At 42.7% G+C, this 19,804-nt stretch overlaps 1 protein-coding gene across 1 annotated transcript in view; it reads right to left on the bottom strand.

Annotated features, from left to right (window-relative positions):
- Positions 1–3,120: 3,120 nt before the first annotated feature.
- LOC137426869 (voltage-dependent T-type calcium channel subunit alpha-1G) overlaps positions 3,121–19,804 on the bottom strand; it is a 313,379-nt gene continuing 296,695 nt past the window's right edge. The window contains exons 29-37 of the mRNA XM_078778945.1: positions 17,844–17,977; positions 17,444–17,514; positions 16,575–16,653; positions 15,291–15,412; positions 14,579–14,935; positions 13,861–13,980; positions 9,425–9,572; positions 8,597–8,727; positions 3,121–7,098 (exon numbers count right to left, since the gene is read on the bottom strand). Of these exons, the coding sequence (XP_078635071.1) occupies positions 6,232–7,098; positions 8,597–8,727; positions 9,425–9,572; positions 13,861–13,980; positions 14,579–14,935; positions 15,291–15,412; positions 16,575–16,653; positions 17,444–17,514; positions 17,844–17,977 (2,029 nt within the window). The 3' untranslated portion in view covers positions 3,121–6,231. The remainder of the gene's footprint in view (positions 7,099–8,596; positions 8,728–9,424; positions 9,573–13,860; positions 13,981–14,578; positions 14,936–15,290; positions 15,413–16,574; positions 16,654–17,443; positions 17,515–17,843; positions 17,978–19,804) is intronic.

The following is a 19,804-nucleotide window of genomic DNA, read 5'->3' as shown; positions in this document are numbered from 1 at the left end:
GCTGCTTGTCTGTCCTGCCACAGTGTTGTCTGTCCTGCCCGGTTGTACTTCCTCAGGGAAAGGATGTGAGGAGGAGAGTGAAATGACCAGCTGTGGGAGAAAGGGGATTATGGGAGAGAATGGATGGAGTGGTGCGTTGGGCACTTCATAGGTTGAAAGGAAAAGTGGAAGATAGATTGAGAAAGATGAATGAGATTGTGTTTGAGTTTGCGTGTGTCACGTTTGGATTGAAAGAGTGTGCAGAGAGGGGTGAGAAGGAGGCATGTTTGAGCCGGAGGCAGAAGGAGACCCACGAGTTGAGAACGGAGTTGAGGAGCTTGATGGAAGAGGGCAGTAGGAGGGGAGAGGAATGGGCTTAAGGTGTTGACAAGGCAGGTGAGGGTGAGGTTGGTGAAGTTGAAGAGAGTGGAAAGGATGAAGAGGCAAAGAAACAGAGAGGAAGAGAAAGAGAAAGAGGTTCTTTGAGAATCCTCTTTCAGTTTATGAAGGATCGATTGGAGCAGTCTCGATTTGGTGTGCTGAAGGTACCAAAGGAAGATTTGGAAGGTCACCTGCGTGTCACGTATGCAGACACAAGGAGGAACGAAGTGGTGGAGGACATCGAAGGATTGGTGGGACTGACAAACATCTTTGGCTCTGACAAATCAAATGGGACACCTGGCTCTGAGGTTGATGCAGTTTTGAGGAAGGCATGGCCGGCATCGGCTCCAGGACCAAGCGGAGTGCCATACAAGGTGTTTAAGAGTTGTGAAGGCATCAGGCAGTGTCTGTTGGAAGGCTCTGAAGGTGGTATGGAGGCAAGGAGTGGTGCCCAGTCAATGGACAAGGGTGGAAGGAGTTTATATTCCAAAGCAGGAGGAGGCTGTGACACTGGCGCAGTTTAGACCAATATCATTGCTCGATGTAGATGGGAAGATATTGATGAGTGTTTGCGGCACGGCCCTCAGGCTTCATCAGAGGGAATGGTTTTGTGGATGGTTCTGTGCAGAGGCAGGAATACCAGAATCACCAGGATGCATTGAACACTCGGCAATGGTCTAGCAAGTGTTACAGGAGGTAAAGAGGCAAAGGAAGGATGTGGCGATGGCATGGCTGGATTTGGAGAATGCATATGGGTCAGTGCCGCACGCCTTGATCAGGTATGCCATGGATTTCTTTTGGGTGCCACGGAGATTTAGGGATTTTTTGATGGCATATTATGATCAGTTTTGGATGCGATTTGCGATACAGTCCTATGTAACAGAGTGGTAGAAGATCGAAGTGGGGATCCCGATGGGATATACGTTTAGTTTGTGCTGGCTGTGGAGTTGCTGATACATGCTTCGAGTGGACATGGGAAAGAAGTGGAGCTAGTCCCTGGTCAGAGGTTGCCAGCAATGTTTGCATTCATGGATGACCTGACAGTTGTCAAACAGTCCGCTGATGCAGCAGTAGAGGTACTGGGACGACTGGAAAGGTTGATGCGGTGGGCAAGATTGGGATTTAAAGCAAGAAAGTCGAGGAGTGTCGTCGTGAGACGAGGAGTGGTGGATAACATGCACAGGCTTGAGCTGGGAGGGGAGGTGGTTCCATCATTTGTGGAGGCCCCTGTGAAGAGTTTGGGAAGATGGTATACAGTGGAGTTGAATGATGTGGGAAGGGTGGAGGAGGTGAGAAACAAGTTTATGAGAAGTTTGAAGAGCATTGATGGATGTGGTTTGCCAGGTAAGTTGAAGGTATGGTGTTTGAAGTTTGGATTGATGCCACGAGTATTGTGGCCATTGATGATTTATGATATTGCGATTGGGCATGTGGAGAGGATGGAGGTTGTGGTGAGCGAGTCTGTGAGGAGGTGGTTTGGAGTGCCACGCTGTTTGTCGAACATTGCTTTTTAGGGTCAGGGTGGAAAACTCCAGTTTCCCTTGACATCATCAACCGAGGAGTTTAAGGTGGTGAGGGTGCAGGAGTTCATGATGTTGCGGGATTCAAGTGATTCAGTGGTAAAGAATGCTCTCCCAGAGAAGAAGGGAAGTCGGAAGTGGATTGCAAGAGCAGAGGTGGACGAGATGGAGGAGCGGTTGCAACAGGAGGAGGTCATGGGGATGGTACAGCATGGGAAGCATGGCTTGGGGTGGATGGAGCATGAGCGATGGGGAAAGGCATGTGTGAAAGAGAGGAGGAAGATGGTTGAGAGGGAAGTGAGAAGAAAGGAAGAGGAGGGGAGATATGTGAAAGCAGTCAGACAGGCACAGCAAGGTGCTTGGACTAGTTGGGAAGGTGTGTGGGTGAGGGCAGTGAAGTGGCAAGATATTTGGAGGATGGAGCCAATATTGTTGAGTTTCCTGTTGCGGGCAACGTATGATGTGCTTCCGTCACCAGTAAACTTGAGATTGTGGGGGTTGTTGCAGGAGGAGAGATATTATTTGTGTGGAGGTTTGGTAACGGTGCAGCATGCACTGAGTGTGTTGCACGCTTGGCACAAGATCACCCATAGGGTTGCCCGTGGGGCGGGTACTCTACTAGTGGCAATAATATAGTAAATATGACCATAACACTTTAATCCCAATGTCGTGAATACAAAGTTGATGGATTGAAGTGGTGTGTGGTTCATGAATCAATGATAAGCGATGTTCGGTACTAACAACCATGGAAGAAAAGAATTCGCCTCGGTTTTTTGATGCCATGTCATTAACCCAACCCTTGTGGGGTATCTAGATTACAGTAGATCTTCCCTCAGTTCTGGAAGTAAAACTTACGTCACGGATGTCAGGATTCCTCCAAATTTCTTTGTTTAATGTTATAAACAGCAATAGCGACTGTTTAAAAAGCTAATCAAGTGTGTTTGTGGTTTATAATATTTTACAAGCCCGGCCACGCCGCTGTTCGACTTTCAGTCTTGTTATATTGAGTCGATATTTTCTTGGAACAATTGATGCAGGTTGACACAGACACACACCACACACACACACACACACACACACACACACCACACACACAAGGTAGTGGACGTAGGGTTGTTGGTTGTATCAGAAGTACAAGCATCTTAAAAATTGTTGTCGATGATAGATAACCACCTTGTAGACCAAGCAGGAGACGAGGGCTCAAATAGGCTGACAAAGGCAGAAGAAAAGTAAGACATTTGATTTGTTCTCAGATTTAATTGTGAACAACTGAGACATATGCTTTTTAAAAATGAGTTTCGGCCATTTCACTTGTACTGCAGTCAACTTGGTTATGCTGTAAACAATGTAAAAATAAAAAAGGTTTGCATTTCAACAGCAACTGACATAAAAATACAAGGATGGCAAAAAGGGACGATAATATATTTGGCCTAAACAAATGGAATAATGTAAATGTGTTATTTTGAGGCGAAGGTCTTACTTGAAATGGCTTTGTTCAACTGAACCAGTTGTTAATCGTGTGTTGTTCATGCATCGTGCAGAAATAATACCTGGAAGAGCCGTCGTGCAGGCTTACAATGGCAGACGTCATATTATCATCACACCAAATCTTTTATCAGATGTGAAAACCTGCTTGCAAAAATAGAAATCACTCAACTTCTGCATATGTACAGTGTTATTGTACAAGTTGTCATTGCAGCCATCCTATCATTTGCCAATAGAGATGACAAACAGAACCTGGTCAGCTTCATCTCCAAACCTGTAGCTATGCAATGCTATTGGAAAACCACTCAAGCAATCGAGGAAAGAACGTGTGTGCAAACTTTTGTGAAACTAATAAGGCAAATGGCAATTTATGTTTCAAAATGTTCAGTATTCGATGCATGAAAAAGCTATTTATTAAAATTAAAAAATCAGAATTTCTTTTTTAAACACATTCAGACAGGAGCCTAAAATTTGGTAATCAATGCAATAAATTCAAAAATACCTGTGGGATTACACTCAATGTGTCATACTCAGCTCCTCACTCCTCCAACACCTGCCACAAATCCTCCAGTACCAACGTGTTTGTAAACATCTTGCCATGGCTTTACCAACCTTGTGGATCTTTATATTTACCTCCGCCGCCAAAGGTGAATCGAGGTTATGTTTTCACTCCTGTCTTGTCCGTTTGTGAACATAATATCTCAAAAAAGTTGTGGACGGATTTGGACGAAATTTGGCAGCGTTGTAGCATATGTGACAAGGACGAAATTATTATATTTCGGTGAAGATCCGGTTACTAGAATTTTTAAAGTGATTCTTTGCCATTGGGGGATAGGGGAAAAAAACGATACATAGCAGGATATCGCAAACAATTGTGGACAGATTTGGACGAAATTTGGTGGACGAGTTGGTTATTTAACAAGGACGATTCAATTTTGGTAAAGATCTGAATATGGATTCAGATACGAAAATTAAAAAAAAAATTTGAGTGATTCTTTAACACTGGAAGATTGGGCCAAAAACGATACATAGCAGGATATCTCAAAAAGTTATGGACGGATTTGGAGGAAACTTGTTGGACAGGTTGTGTGCGTGACAAGGAAGAATTGATTCAATTTCGGTGAAGATCCGGATCCGGATCCAGCTAGTAGAATTTTTTCGTGATTCTTCACCATTGAGTGATACGGCCAACGGAGGTATGCTCTCTACTGAGTGCCGTTCTAGTTCTTCCTAGAATCCACACCACAAATGGCTTTCCCAGGGGAATAGTATCGGGAACGGCTGGAGCATTGTTAATGGGACAAGGCGATGGAACAGATGAAGACGAGAAGAAAAGAGAGTAGGTTGCATTTTAAAGTGTTATTTGATTTTTAAACAAAGCAATTGCTGTATTTTTGCTTCCTTGTTTGAAACGCGTCAAATACCTATTATTTAAAGAGAACTGTAGCACTTAACTGTATTTTGAAAGATCTAATGAGAGCATGTGTCAAAAGCGTCAAGCTCGCACACCAATACGTTTCCGAATGCACTGCGTAAATCTTGGAGCAAATGTGGTCGTTTTGCTGTGCTTTGGCCTGGACATGGAAAACATGTTTGCGATTGTGATTGTGAGGGTGGGAGGTGTTGTGATGGATGGATTGGCTTGGTGGAATAGGCAAATTTAAATCGTGCTGCTACTGTGTGACAGTATGCCTAAACTGACAACAACAGTGTGTTACAGACATGACACCAGCGTGTTTCACAAATATGTGCTGTAAAGTGCTGGTGCAAAGAAAACCAAATGCTGCTGATTTTATTCCAGCCTTTGGCATAGTACTGGGAAAGCTGCATGCACAGCTGCCAAAGTTGCTTTCCTCCTCTCTCTCCGCCCAAAAATTATACTACTGTTCTCGTCTTCCTATGCTGCAAAACAAAGCAGACGTATCTGCTTCGAACCCACGTCTGCACATATTGCAAAGCTCCGAAAAGCATCAAATATTCAGCACACCTACGCTTTTCAAACGCTCTCGCCTCTGCCTTTCTCTCATCCTGATCGCACTGCGTCTTCATCGCTCCGCAAATAATGATGTCTTTTTTACATCCGTTTCCCTTTCTTTTTAATATGCATGTCTGTTTTTAGTGTAGGGTTGCTAATTATATTGTTTCTCTCCGGAAATTATCTACTTTTCTCGTGTGCACGCCTCAACCCTGGCCCGAGCCTAACATTTGGTGCCGTTTCCATATTATGTGTGCGAGAGATCGATAGGAATGATTTCAAGTTGTCGTTTTTGTGTCCGTGATGTGTAGTTCTTGAAGTCTTGCAAACCTTTCTTCTTTTTATTTTTCTGACGGGCTCCAAACAGCTGTCCGAGACTGGTGGCTGACGTAGGCTTTTGTAAATCATATTGGTCGTCATCCACTGTGTAGCCAAAATTATGTACTCTTTGTACAGATTTTAGCCTTTCATTCCATCTTTTCCTTTTTATCGTTTGTCCTCTTTTCCCATTCTATGCAAGCCCGGTAAGCCTTAATGTTGGCGAAGCCGCAAGTCGATGGATCTAATTTTGGTCTCGTACAGCAATTAAAATCCATTGCTATCTGTTCCTTTCTACCTATTTGAGCGACGTATCACATGTCAACTTGCAGTTTAAAGTCATGTCTTGATTTAATGCTAAGCACAGATCATAAATACGTTTTTTGCAGTGATGCAATTTTTCTTTTCATAAAAACAGCATTCCATTCACATTTTTGTCGCTGTAAAAGTATATTCTTAAAGTCTTTTGCAGTGATTCACAGCACTGCTCGTTGTATTTTGTTGTTAAATTCTGAAGTTCAGTGCTTGTAAATCGCAAATAGCTGAAGCATGTTGGATCCCGAAAGACTGAAGCTAAAAACGACACTGTTCTGGAACAATTGGGTTCATCAGTAAATCATCATCCTCCTTGTGGTAAAACGCTTGTGAAAGACCTGCCATGTTCTGTGGCACAGGTCCCTTTGTGGCCTGCTCATCTGACAGAACCCATGTGTCGCTAGTGTGCCAGTTCAACCAAGCCTGTGTGCACAGAGCTGGGCTGGTACCCCCATCTTGTGGAGGGTCCGACAAGCTGCTGCCCGAGTCCCGCCTTTCGGGTGTTTCTAGGGAAGCGGCTGGGCCAGCCAGGAGGCGATTTGTGTGGGCTGATTGCTGACATTCATCATCAGGGATCTCCGATGAGCTCCCCATTTCACCAGCCCAAACATGCAACGTTCGTCTCTTCCCATAGGAACCCTTTGGAGGTTCTGCAGTGATTGCTGGTTCATTTGGTTTTCGTTTCCGATGGGATCCCCGCAGTTCCGGGCCACCAATTGCATCTTGGTTGACCCTGCTGTTGTTGCACTTTATTCCCAAGTTTCCACCTTGGTTTCTGAGGAATGGCTGGTTGTCGCTTTCATGGCACAACTTTCCGGATCCTCCCATTAAACGAGAATGTGACCTTAAATTAGACCTCAATGGCGAGGCACAGTACCGATGGTGTTCCCTGCCAAAACTAGGTACAGCGCTGCTGAATGCATGCATCTGATTAACCGCCGGGTCCACATCGTCTGCATACAGCACCAGTTTAGCGCTCAGGCTCTGCCTAGCAACTTTTGTTTCCTGTGGAGCAGATAGTTGCGATGGACACGGCATACAGTTTGGGGGTTCCTCAGCAATGGGGCTTCCTTCACCTGGAGCCTGAGAGCACACTGCTTCAAGGGAGTCGAGGCAAATCGCCATCTAAACAAATAGGATAACAATGGAAAAGTCAAAAACGAGCGATTTGGTCATGACATGCTAGTAAGATAAAAATTACATTACAGTTGATGCATAAATACAAAATGAGATATAGACAAAAAAGGTGGAAAATAAAGCATTATCACAAATGGATGTGATGCAACAAGCCTCTTGCAATGAATGAGCAGAGTGCAGTATCTTGATTGTGGGATGAGCAAAGTAGGTAGACCTTTCTGGTTGGGAGTTTCCTGATGACAGGAACAGGATAGGTGTATTAAAGGTTCTTGCTTGGTAGGTCAGTGCACCAAAGTTTCCAGGTCGGAATGTCAATCAATGAAATGCATTTTCATAATTTCTGGATCAGTGAATCGGAGTTTCTTGATTGGTGGATGCTCAGATTGTATGTTGTCCATAGTCCAACGATGGGAAAGGGGTTTCTTTTATTGATGACGAGGACGTGATCATTTCTTGACATTCTGGAACAGTACGACTCCTTTACTGTACAGATCCAAAGGCTTGTTGTATCTTACCCATTTGCTATTTAGTGATCTATGGGGCATCAAAACACTGGACCACATACTAAAGTTTGCTCAATTTTAAGAAAAATAAAAATTGTTCACAAAGTACAGCTACAAGCAAGCACGTGCTTTTTCGCTGACAATGAAGATGCATCTGGTTAAATTATCGGTTAATGAAAGCCAGGATTCCAGCTAATGTCATGTGGCTGCTATATTTCTCAGTAAACAAACCATCAAATTTGGGCGTGGCTCTCTGGTCGTGCCCCCATTTGAACTTACATGGGCTCGGCTTCCAACGCCGTCACGATTCCATGAAACCATGAGGATTCGGGCCTTCGTCTGGGTACGGGGAGTTCTGTTCAGTAGAAGGGACACATCAAGTTTGCTGCGAGGAACACCCGCAGACGGAATTTGCAAACCCCAAGCAAGCCGAGTCCTGTAGGCCATGTAACAAGACTCATGTCGATTTGAAAAAGAAAGTCCCGACCACCATGCTGCAGAGCCATTACATGAAAAAAGATTCTGTCTTTTGGCAATTTGCAGCGAAGAAAGGAAAAGAGCTCCAAATAGGAAATTTCCATGGAACACTGAGGGAGAGGATGCACCTTGTGCAGTACCGATGCAATCGTTGCGCCATGGGTACGATCAGCAGCGGTGCTACATTAGCTGCCATGCAAGTGGCAAAGCAATGTAACAGCATGCAAGCAAGCGGGGCAAACTGCACACATGTCAGTCTCTGTTCCGTAAGCGCAGCTTGAAACATGTAGCAGGTATTCTATACTCTGAGCCATGTCCTATTTCATATTAGAAATGTACGAGTATGTACGAATCGATTCTCACCAAAAAATATTGGTGTAGCTCCCAGAAAACAGTGGGTCATGAGCATAAGGCCTGTTAAACCTTGACAATAATGCACTTTTTCATATGGATGGCGATTATCTTTATGGAGGCTAAATTATTCAGTCTTCACCACGTTCACCCACCTGTCTCTGAAGTCTACTTCCATGCCGAGACATGGGGCGTCGGGTTACAGGTGCCCGTCGTGATACAGACATCCTGTATGGTGTCTTTGGCAAAACTTCACAAGCTTCTCGTTTTGGTCTCACGCGTTCTCCTGGGATGGGAGGGAACAAACCTAAAGATAATGTCTTCAAAAAATGAATGAATGATCGTTTTAAGGCCATTTTTCCCCACTAGGGGGGGGGGGGGGGGGGGTTAGCCTTGCGGGCCCCATGACAATCATGGTTCCCTGTTTGAGGCAATGTTTTTATGGCCGGATGCCCTTCCTGACACCAACCCCTAGTCGCCTCTTACGATGCGCAGAGATATGGTGTACCTATTCTAAACCGGGGTACACACTAGGATCATTCATCCCAGCAAGCTGGTACTCAATTTGCCGACCTCGGAAGGATGACAGGCTGAGTCAACCCCCCTGGCATTAATTCAGCGATCGACTGGGATTCCAACTCAGGATCCCAAGCCAGCACCCTAACCGCTAAGCTAACACCAGGCTGTATTTTTCAACAAAGCTAAATCGACCAATAATTTTTGTGCCCACTTCAGGATGGTGTATTTTTATGGGCTTGGTGGGGGGAGTCGAGGAGGTTGATGCATGTACCATTTGACCTTCTGATATTCCAAAGATCAAATATTTTCCCCAATATCACTTATACTATACTGTAATGATATATTTTGAGTACCTATTTTCCAGTAATGTAACCCTTGCAGGGTAGGGGCATTCCATCATTAAAATGCTTGTGTCTGTTAAATGGGTTAGCCTGTTCATAAACTCAAAAAGTTTTAGCAATCACCTTCCCAGCTGTCATTTCCATCGTCACTGCTGCTATCTCGTATTGGCTGATGTCGTGTTCGCATGTCTGTGGAGACCCTTTCAGACTGGTCTTGCCATGCTGGAGAGGGTGTTTGTACAAGGGGATGATGCCGTGGACTCTTCTGTGCCTGCAAAATTGAGAATCAACCAATATGAGAAATCAAATTTTTTATAGGTTAATCCAGTCTTATAATGTGGCCATTTGGGAACAATGTCATTCAAGCTGTTAACATTCAAGATTGAAACAGGGGATGTTTATCATGGGTTTAGGATATACTACATGGTACATTGGTACAGTACCTCTTGAATGTATCATTGACATTGCAATTAAATTGCCATAACAGCAGGGTGGGGGGAGGAGGTAGGGGATAAGAGGGAGGTGGGGGAAGGAGGGGGATTTTTTGGTGCCCATGATCTGACCCTGGGTACCCCCAGAACGTATGCAAAATTTGGTGGAGGTTGGCCCAGCCGTTTTAGATTCTAAAATTATATATCAGATGTACCCACACACAGAATATCGCCATATTTTATACAGTCTGATTTATTGTTCTTCCCTTGAAGGGAATGCAAGACTATTGTAATGCCCCTGTCTGGCTAAGTCCACTCCCATATATTTTCGCTTCAATTTTTTTTCTCTGCAACCTCTTGTCCGATCAATGTGAAACCTGAAACATAAGAGGGACTCCCCATGGATAATAATTTATTGATAACTTTGATGCAATAGGTCACAATATATGGCAGTCATATTGGATTAGAAGGAAAAAATTGGACATAAACTTCTCCAAAGCTGCTCAATGAAAAAAAAAATTGAAATGACATACATCATCAAATCCCTATGGGATATATAGGGAGATAACGATGACATCATTGGTGAAGTGGTATTCCAGGCATAATTAGTTGAATCGAAATCTTTATCCCAAAAAAATCAGAAACTTCATCCATTTGATCTATGACCCGATGTGTGAATCATTAAATTTATGATGTCATCAGTCACGTAGACTGGTGGCCATATTGGATTGAAAATAAAAACGTAAAAAAACAAAACTTCTCTAGAACCTCTTAACAGATAGATGCAAAATGTCATACATATGATTGACTAGCAATGGGGAATAAATTATTATTTTCCATATTCACCCTCATTGATGCAATTTAGCCTTAATGTGCACAAAAGTGGTTGTTAAATATAACCACCTTTAGAGGCCATTTTTCCCCGCAGAGCAGGGGTTGGCCTTTTTCGGGCACCGTGGACCCCTTTTTGAAGCAATGTTTTATGGCTGGGTGCCCTTACTACCGCCAACTCACCAACTCAGTCGCCTGAGTCAAACCCCCTCCCCCCTCCCCCCCCCCTCCCCCCCTCCCCCCCCCCCCCGGCGTTAATTCAGCGATCGACTGGGATTCCAACCCAGGATCCTTGGATCTCAAGCCAGCACCCTAACCGCTAAGCCAACACCAGACTGTTTGGTTGTTAAATATCCTAATAATAAATCAATAAAGTTAGAGATAAGGACAATGTATCTGACGCAATAGGGTGTATGGATGATACGTGTACAGTGCCTTCAGAAAGTATTCACACCCCTCGACTTTTTCACATTTTGTTGTGTTAAAGCATGAATTAAAAATGGATTAAATTGAGATTTTTTTGTCACTGATCTACACATAATACCCCATAATGTCAAAGTGGATTTTCTTTTTAGAAATTTAACAAAATAATTAAAAATGAAAACCTGAAATGTCTTGAGTCAATAAATATTCAACCCCTTTGCTAGGACACTCCAAAATGAGCTCAGGTGCATCCAATTTCATTTAATCATCCTTGAAATTGCTCTATAAATTGATTGGAGTCCATCTGTGGCCAATTCAATTGATTGGACATGATTAAGAAAGAAATACATTAAGAAAGATTGGGCATGATTAAGAATTTTATACAGGGTCCCACAGATGACAGTGCATGTCAGAGCAGAAACTCCACCATGAAGTCCAAGGAACTGTCCGTAGAACTCCAAGATAGAATTGTGGTAGATCTAGGGAAGGTTATAAAACAATTTCTAGAGCATTGAAAGTTCCTAAGAGCACAGTGAGCTCCATCATTAGGAAATGAAAAGAATATGAAACTACCCAGACTCTTCCTAGAGCTGACTCTATGACCAAACTGAGCAACCAGGCAAGAGGGACCTTGGTCAGGGAGGTGACCAAGAACCAAATGACGACTCTGCCAGAAAGAACTACAGAGTTCCTTGTCTGAGATGGGAGAACCTGTCGGCACAAAGAGGCACATGACAAAGAGGCACATGACAGCATGCCTGGAGTTTGCAAAAAGGCACGTGAAAGACTCAGAACATGAGGCAAGAGATTCTGTGGTCTGACGAGACAAAAATCGAACTCTTTGGCCTGAATCCAAAGCTCTACGTTTGGCGGAAACTGAGCACTGCTCCTCACCCATCTAACACCATCCCTACCGTGAAACATGGTGGTGGCAGCATCATGCTATGGGAATGTTTTTCAGCGGCAGGGACTGGGAGACTTGGAAGGATAGAGGGAACAATGAATGGAGTGAAATACAGGCAAATGCTTGAGGAGAACCTGCTTTAGAGTGCTTCAGAAATTGTCAGAAGATTTACGTTCCAACAGGACAATGAACCTAAGCATACAGTCAAAGCAACACTGGAATGGCTTTAGAATAATAACTTGAAAGTCCTTGAGTGGCCCAGCCAAAGCTCAGACTTGAATCCCATTGAGAATCTGTGGAAAGACTTGAAGATTGTTGTTCACCGATGCTCCCCATCCAACTTGACAGAGCTTGAGCAAATATGAAAGGAAAAATGGGAAAAAACTCCAAAAATCCAGATGTGCAAAGCTGACACAGACATACCTGAGAAGACTAGAAGCTGCAATCGCTTCCAAAGGTGCTTCTAATAAGTATTGACTCAGAGGGTTGAATACTTATGTAAATATTTCTGTATTTCATTTTTAATTATTTTGTAAAAAACAACAACAAAAAAAAATCCACTTTGACATGGGGTATTATGTGTAGATCAGTGACAAAAAATATCTCACTTTAATCTGTTGTAAATTCAGGCTGTAACACAAAAAAAATGAAAAAGTCAAGGGGTATGAATACTTTATGAATGCACTGTAGATGGATCATAATAGCAGTGGGTGATAATAGTAGTGTGTTCAGTTAATGATGGTATTTTTGTTCAGAATGCGTGCGTGAGGCAAGACTATGCACTCTACCGAGTGCCGTTCTCGTTTTATGTTGATTAAAAGCTTTATGGACCTTGTACATAAATAACGTGCAGGACAAAGACCTTATCAGACATCAGTGAATTTTGTTGTGAATTACAATAACATTAGTAGACAATGGAAAAATGCATCTGAAATACAAGAAAACATTTTTTGCTGCAAAATGCCTCCAAAATAAGAAATTGCTTCCAACGAGTTTGGCGTTCTTGTTTTTTCCAGAAATTATGTAATAATATATAATAATAATAATAATTCATTTATTTTGTATAGCGCTTTTCAAGAAGCCCAAAGGCGCTTTGACAGAGTGGAAAACATAATGCATAATAATACATGAAAACAACAATTGCAAAAAGACAAGAATCAATAGGGAAATATTTAAAGCAAAAGGAGGGAGAAGGAGAAGTGATAGTCAGGGGTTAAATGCTGTGGGTTGAATGTTGAATGCAGTGTTGAACAGGTATATGCTGCTGCGACCTCAGTGATATCTTGCTTAAAAAAAAGAAAGAGTAAAGTTGTTTTTCTTCCTAAACCACAAATTATGCAGTAACCAATGAGTGTTCTAAAAGTCACATGCCTTGGGTACAAGTGCCTGACAAATAAAATAAAAAACTATTTAAAAAAACTTTTTAAAACCTCCAGACTTTTTAGAGCATGCTCCTTGATTAACTTGCACAATTTCTGGTACAGAAAAAAAACAACTCGCTGCCACCCACGATTTGTTCGAGTGGAGCTGTGGAGTAAATTAGACATGTAAAATATTTAAAAAATAGATACACAGGAAGTCGTTGTGTGCGTGCGGCCCACATAACACATCGAGAGCTGCAGGTGTGACACACTATGGTAAGTAGGTTGAGAATAACTGCTCCATTTTATCTCACTTGCCACCACATTTATTTCCAGCACTTGCATTAAAGCAGGACACATGTCATTGTAGATATTGGTTACCAACACTAGAATTAAAAATTCTCTTTGAAAAAAAGAGAAGATGTTACAGTACTTTTCCCTTCAAAAATAAAAGTTATCGTGGTTACCATAGAAACACACTTGTTTTGAGTTAGAATGAACTCCGGGTAAGACAAAGATAATAATAATTCATAACACTTCTGAAAACAGTTTCAAAGTGGACATGTAGTTCAACCATAAAAAAACACCATTCGTTCTACAACCTCGTACCTTTGGAGTTTGGTGAGGGAGGTAATGCTCTGGGGGAGTGAAGATTGAATAAATTGGTGGTAGCTGGGAAAGTGGAAGGATGGAAACCTCGGGCTCTGGTGTTCTTAACTCGAGTGAATCCTGCAGAGAGGCAAAGCATAAACATCTGTTCAACATGGAATCATAACTTAAAGGCATGGTATACTGTACAAGAAGAGCACGTTCAAAATCCCGAACTTTACCATTTTGTCTGACTCTTCTCTAATCCAGCTGCACTTTCTTCAACCATATTTCTCCTGCTACTCGTCTGTCCTTTCAATAATGTACAGCCACTGTACTGTCTATTGCCACACTGCCTGTTTTTTTCCATCCCTTGGCTGCCCATAACCCCCTGCTACATTGTTGTTGTGTTAAACTCTCATCACCAGTCATTCAGCTCTTCCCTGAGCCTTGATCACTGAAAATGAATGAATGAATGAATGATCGTTTTAAGGCCATTTTCCCCGCTAGAGCGGGGGTAAGCCTTGCGGGCCCCATGACGATCATGGTTCCCTGTTTGAGGCAATGTTTTTATGGCCGGATGCCCTTCCTGACGCCAACCCTTAGTCGCCTCTTACGATGCGCAGGGATACGGTGTACCTATTCTAAATCGGGGTACACACCGGGATCATTCATCCCAGCAAGCTGGTACTCAAATAAATAAATCAAACAAACTATTAAATAAAAATAATGACTTCACCTCACTCATTCCTTGAGACAGCGATGACTTGTCAGAAGAGTTTCGAACTGCACCAGAAACACTCTCCCCATCCTTTTCTTTGGAATTGGCCTCTCCTTCACCAACCAGTTCCCTTTCCCCTCGCAGACGTTGCATTTCTTCATTATGTTCCTCATTGGCCTTAGCCTCCGCCTCTTCCGCCATCTCTTTATTACTCTCTTCCAGGTGCTTCATGAGAGCAGCCACCACAACATTGACAAGAACAAACTGTGTTAGCAGTACAAAGGTGACGAAGTAGATCGGTGACACGATGGCGTCATAGCCACAGCAACCATGCTCAGACTCCACTGAATCGTCAGCACAGGAGCGCAATGTGTCCTGGGGGTGGTGGAGAATGCATTATGAAAGCAGGATAAAAAAGAATACAATATACAAGAAAAAATATTTGTGGCCTATTATATTTGTCATATACTCATACTCATTATATGTGTCACAATATATCTATCAGATATTTAACATTTATGTGATTGCCACACATTCCATTGGGGGTTGAAAAGGAGGAAAAATTTTGAAAAATCATTAAATATTTCAACATGCAGGTAAGCAAAATTATTATTATTAACAATTTCACAAAAAACTACCACAAATGTGCTCATTATCAAACACGATATTTTGCAGAATTGCAAATGGATATTAGATGATGTATGGATGAGATCAGGAGGATTAAAAAAACCTTGAGTATGCCATTCCAGTTATCGCCAGTAGAGATGCGGAAGAGTGTGAGCTGCGCCATGCCAAAGTTTCTAAAGGAGGCATAGCGGCCTAAACCATCACAAGGGGTCTCTTCTGTACACACTGAACAACAAATATGCAGGATATAAGCCACCACATGTTTCGATACTGGAATCAAATACAAAATATGCTTGTTTCGCGATTGCGCTGTTGCTATCATCATTTCAGGAGGTTGCGGCTTATGCAGCGGCCCTTCTAGATCAGGGCAGGAATGCACAATTTGGCCTTGATACTAGCAAACAATGTCATAATTGTGGGATCTTTGTCAGGTATCAGCAAATGCTAGCACATGGGACAGCCAGCTTAATCTCCCCTCAGAATATCGCTACACTCAGTGATGCAGCTCACATTTTGGAGTCGCGTCATGAATTAAACACAAACTATAGAGCTCAAAGGCGAATCCACAATGTGCGAACTTTCCTGGCAAACTGTGCTGTTTGTTTGAAAATGTGGCACAAGCTCAGAAAGTGTCGTTAACGATTCCACAAAACCTCCTGTGAGGGATTGAGCATAAATATTCATGACATCAAACAATTATTCATGACATTCATTATCTTACCGAGAATACAATGAGAAAACATGATCTTTGAGACGGACTGAAATGAACAAACCAGTGTAGAGCCGCCTTTAGAGGCCATTTTTCCCCACAGAGCAGGGGTTGGCCTTTTTCTGGCACCATGGTCCCCTTTTTTTGAAGCAATGTTTTATGGCCGGATGCCCTTCCTGCCGCCAACCCTGTTAGTCGCCTCTTGCGACACACAGGGAATTACCAGTGAACTGGTACTCAATTTGCCGACCTCTGAAGGATGACAGGCTGAGTCAACCCCCCAGGCGATAATTCAGCGATCGACCGGGATTCGAACCCAGGATCCTAGGATCCCAAGCCGGCACCCTAACCGCTAAGCCAACACCAGGCTCTGCCAGTGTGGAAGTCACCAGTGTGGAAGTCAGAAATTATTTGAGATGTCTCTTTTACTGGTAAAGACCCTGCAATCTTGGGATAGAGAATTATTGTGCAAAGAAACAACCCTTAACTTCCAAATTAATGGCCAAATGATCACGAAGCAGGGCCCAGAAAAATTTAAATTAGCCAAAGTGATGTCTAGTTCTCGCCATTATTCCTGCCCTGCGAGACAAGGCCGCGGTGCATGTTAACTGAGCTCTTAACTCCATTCTTATACTGATTAATTACACACACTCTCTCTGTCTCTATTTTCTGACTCACCCAGCTCGCCAAAGAGCTCAACACCCAAAGCAGCATAGATGAAGAACAAGAGCATGAAGAGCAGCCCGAGGTTCCCCACCTGCAAGCACATACACCATCAAATTTCTCAACTGTTGCTGCCTTTTTCAATATGGAATATGCTCTGCTGTCTCGTATGGATGAACAACCATGCAGGTGTTCATAATAATGACACAGCAGGTGTTCAGAATGAAGAATACGAAATATGGAAAGCAACCAAGTGAATAAATGAATGACTTACTGAATAACCATGAATGAAACACAAATGAGTAAAGAAATAACAGAATCAAGGAACACTTGAATGAATAAATTAAAAACAATGAATAATTGAATGAACGAATAAATACATATTAATGAACGATAACTGCATGAGACACAACCTCCTTATTTCATCTCATCCAACCTTTGACCCCGCAAGATTATAGGTACAAGCTCCACAATGAGTGTGAGATCAAAATCACTGTTATAAGCTGTTACATTCACAATTTAAGTCGCATCCCAGCCAATCCAGGCTTCCTTTTCCAAACTGCTACATAGAGAGACTATCCAAAAGGGCAATCGGTTGTTTTAGATCAGATAAAACTACAGAAAGTGCATGTGTTTTGTTTTATTGATTTTATTGTAAATAATGTCTATCTTCAATTTGTCGTACCTCCAGAGCTGTGTTAGACACACAGAGAGCTTTGTACTTCAGCTCAGTAAGAATGAATAAATATATGACATGCACAACGTGAATCCCAGTTGTGCCCTGGGCAGTGAAAATCTGTTTTTTTGTTTTAAACCTTCCAGCAACCATCTCCATATTGTACTCGCTGCGCAAACCCAAGCGTGTCTGTGTAGCCTCAGCCTACCTGAGGCAGAGCAAGCATGACGGTGTGCAGGAGCGCACGCATGCCTTTCGCTGCTTTCAGGAGTTTCAACACTGTTAGGATTTGGCACAAGGAAGAGGGGGAAACATTTCCATCCCTGTTGCTCTCCCATCCTGCCAATCATTGAAGAGTACGATTTAAAATCTGTCACTGTTGTAGTTTATCGTACGATGTTATTATTTCATCCTGTCCAAACTCGATGTGATATGCATTCATATTATGTCATTGTCTTAATGAAAAGCCAACAGTGGAGGAAAGAAATAGAAGACTGAAGAGAAGAGGAATTAAGCCAGAGGGTGAGAGGCAGGCAGGCTGCAGAAAAAAGCGAAACATAATGGTCCAAAGAAGAAGCTGAGGGATACAGGAAGTCGTAGCAAGTCACCTCGAGCGATGCGAAGCACACGCATGATGCGAATGATTGTTGGATTTAAGGGCAGGACAAGATTCATTTTCATCTCCTCCAGAACAATTCCCACAATGGAGAGGATGACAATGGCAATGTCCAACTGGTTCCACCTGCTCCACAAGACACATGGCATGATAAAGTCAGAACAAGACCTGGCTTACATGCTGTGGTCTACATCCGATAGAAATGTCTGCGAGGTCTTCTGTACAAGGCTTTCACTAGCATTCCTTCCTTTAGATCTACCTCCACTTTTCTGGCTCTGACCTCCCACAATTCCTCAAGATTGTGAAAAGAGACTGGCGTTTCATAAAGTGAGGGGGAAATAAATGGTTGATTAAGAATTAAGGAACCTTTGTACATATGTCCATCCTGCATTTGGAATATAAATAATTTTAAAATGCAATTGGTTCGATTCCGGACAAATAATTCACCTTGGAAGGCAACGCGAAAGTGCTGACACGAAAACCAAACTCTGCTCCTCTCGGCCAAAACGCCATCACTTCATGTTTTAACTTTGATTTTATTAAGAATTGCAAGTTTTTATTGTGATGTTGACCTTCCGCATGTGAAAATAATGTGAAACAGCAAATTTCAGGGCAATTAGCCCTCATGGGTATGCAATTGTACAGAAATCACAGAAGAGGCTCCACACACACACACACACACACACACACACACACACACACACACACACACACACACACACACACACACACACACACACACACACACGCAAGGAAACGATAGAACATTTTGTTTTGATAAAAAGAAAAAAATCTCAAGCAAAGAGTCACAGGCCCCCCTATAGGGGAAACCTTATGCCTATTTGGCCACTCTGAGCAGCAGGAAAGTGCGCTGTAAAAAATAATGACTGCACCTTCTCAAGCGAGAAAAAACATCACCTTGTGAAGAGACATGATTATGCACCAAAGCAAAAAGCTGGGAAAGTGCTAACTGTCTCACCACCATCAAAGACAATACTCCAGGGAAGAAAAGTACAAACGGAAACCTGGAGTGTTGAGGAGAAGGAGATAATCCTCCAACGCAAAATGTATTCCATACATGAGGCATGGGGGAGTAAAGGAAAGGGTGAACGTTTCAGGAACCAGCTGAAAAAAAAAGGTGAACAGCTTGGTCCATGAACCGTGATCCCTTACCGAAGCTGAGGTGGATACTTTGGGTCCTGGGAGGACTCCGTTCCACCTCCTGAAACCCGTAAATGGACATAACAACCAACGGCACACAAACACACACACAAACACACACACACACACACACACGGTCACTAAGTGGATGAAACAGTGATGTGTTGCCCTGATGAGCCCCAACAAGGGCGAAACCGGCCGGTAGCGTCACTTTTCATCTGCCTGGTGACAGCTTTTAACTTTGCATTCTTGAATTGCTAGAGACCCTTGTGGGTTTGCAGTCATGACTTGGTCCAAGTTTGGAGCACGTCAATAATTCCACATATATATTGATTGATATATACAGTCACGTGAAAAAGTAAGTACACCCCATGTAAAGTTTTGACTTTTTCAACATATTTCAACATACAGCTATTTGATCTTCATTTCCACAATATTGATAGATAAAGGTGATATAACAAATATCATGAAACATTTACATTTTGTAGTCCATTGTATAATTTAAATAAGCATAAATGAAAATTTCGCATGTGGAAAAAGTAAGTACAACCTTGGCTCTAATAGGTGGTATTGCCCCCTTTGGCAGAAACAACCTCAAGTAGGCGTTTCTTATAACTGTCTACCAGTCTCTGACATCGACTGGGAGAAATTTTTGCCCACTCCTCCATGCAGAATTCTTTCAGCTGTGCGATGTTTGAGGGGTTTCTTACATGCACAGCTCGCTTCAAATCCCCCCACAACATCTCGATGGGATTTAGATCCGGGCTTTGACTTGGCCATTCCAGAACCCTC

The sequence above is a fragment of the Myxine glutinosa genome, chromosome 5, assembly GCF_964187855.1.
Source record: "Myxine glutinosa chromosome 5, kmMyxGlut1.1, whole genome shotgun sequence".
NCBI classification, from domain to species: domain Eukaryota; kingdom Metazoa; phylum Chordata; class Myxini; order Myxiniformes; family Myxinidae; genus Myxine; species Myxine glutinosa.
The sequence above is the reverse complement of the archived record's forward strand: the minus strand, read 5'-3'. Positions and strand labels throughout refer to the sequence as shown.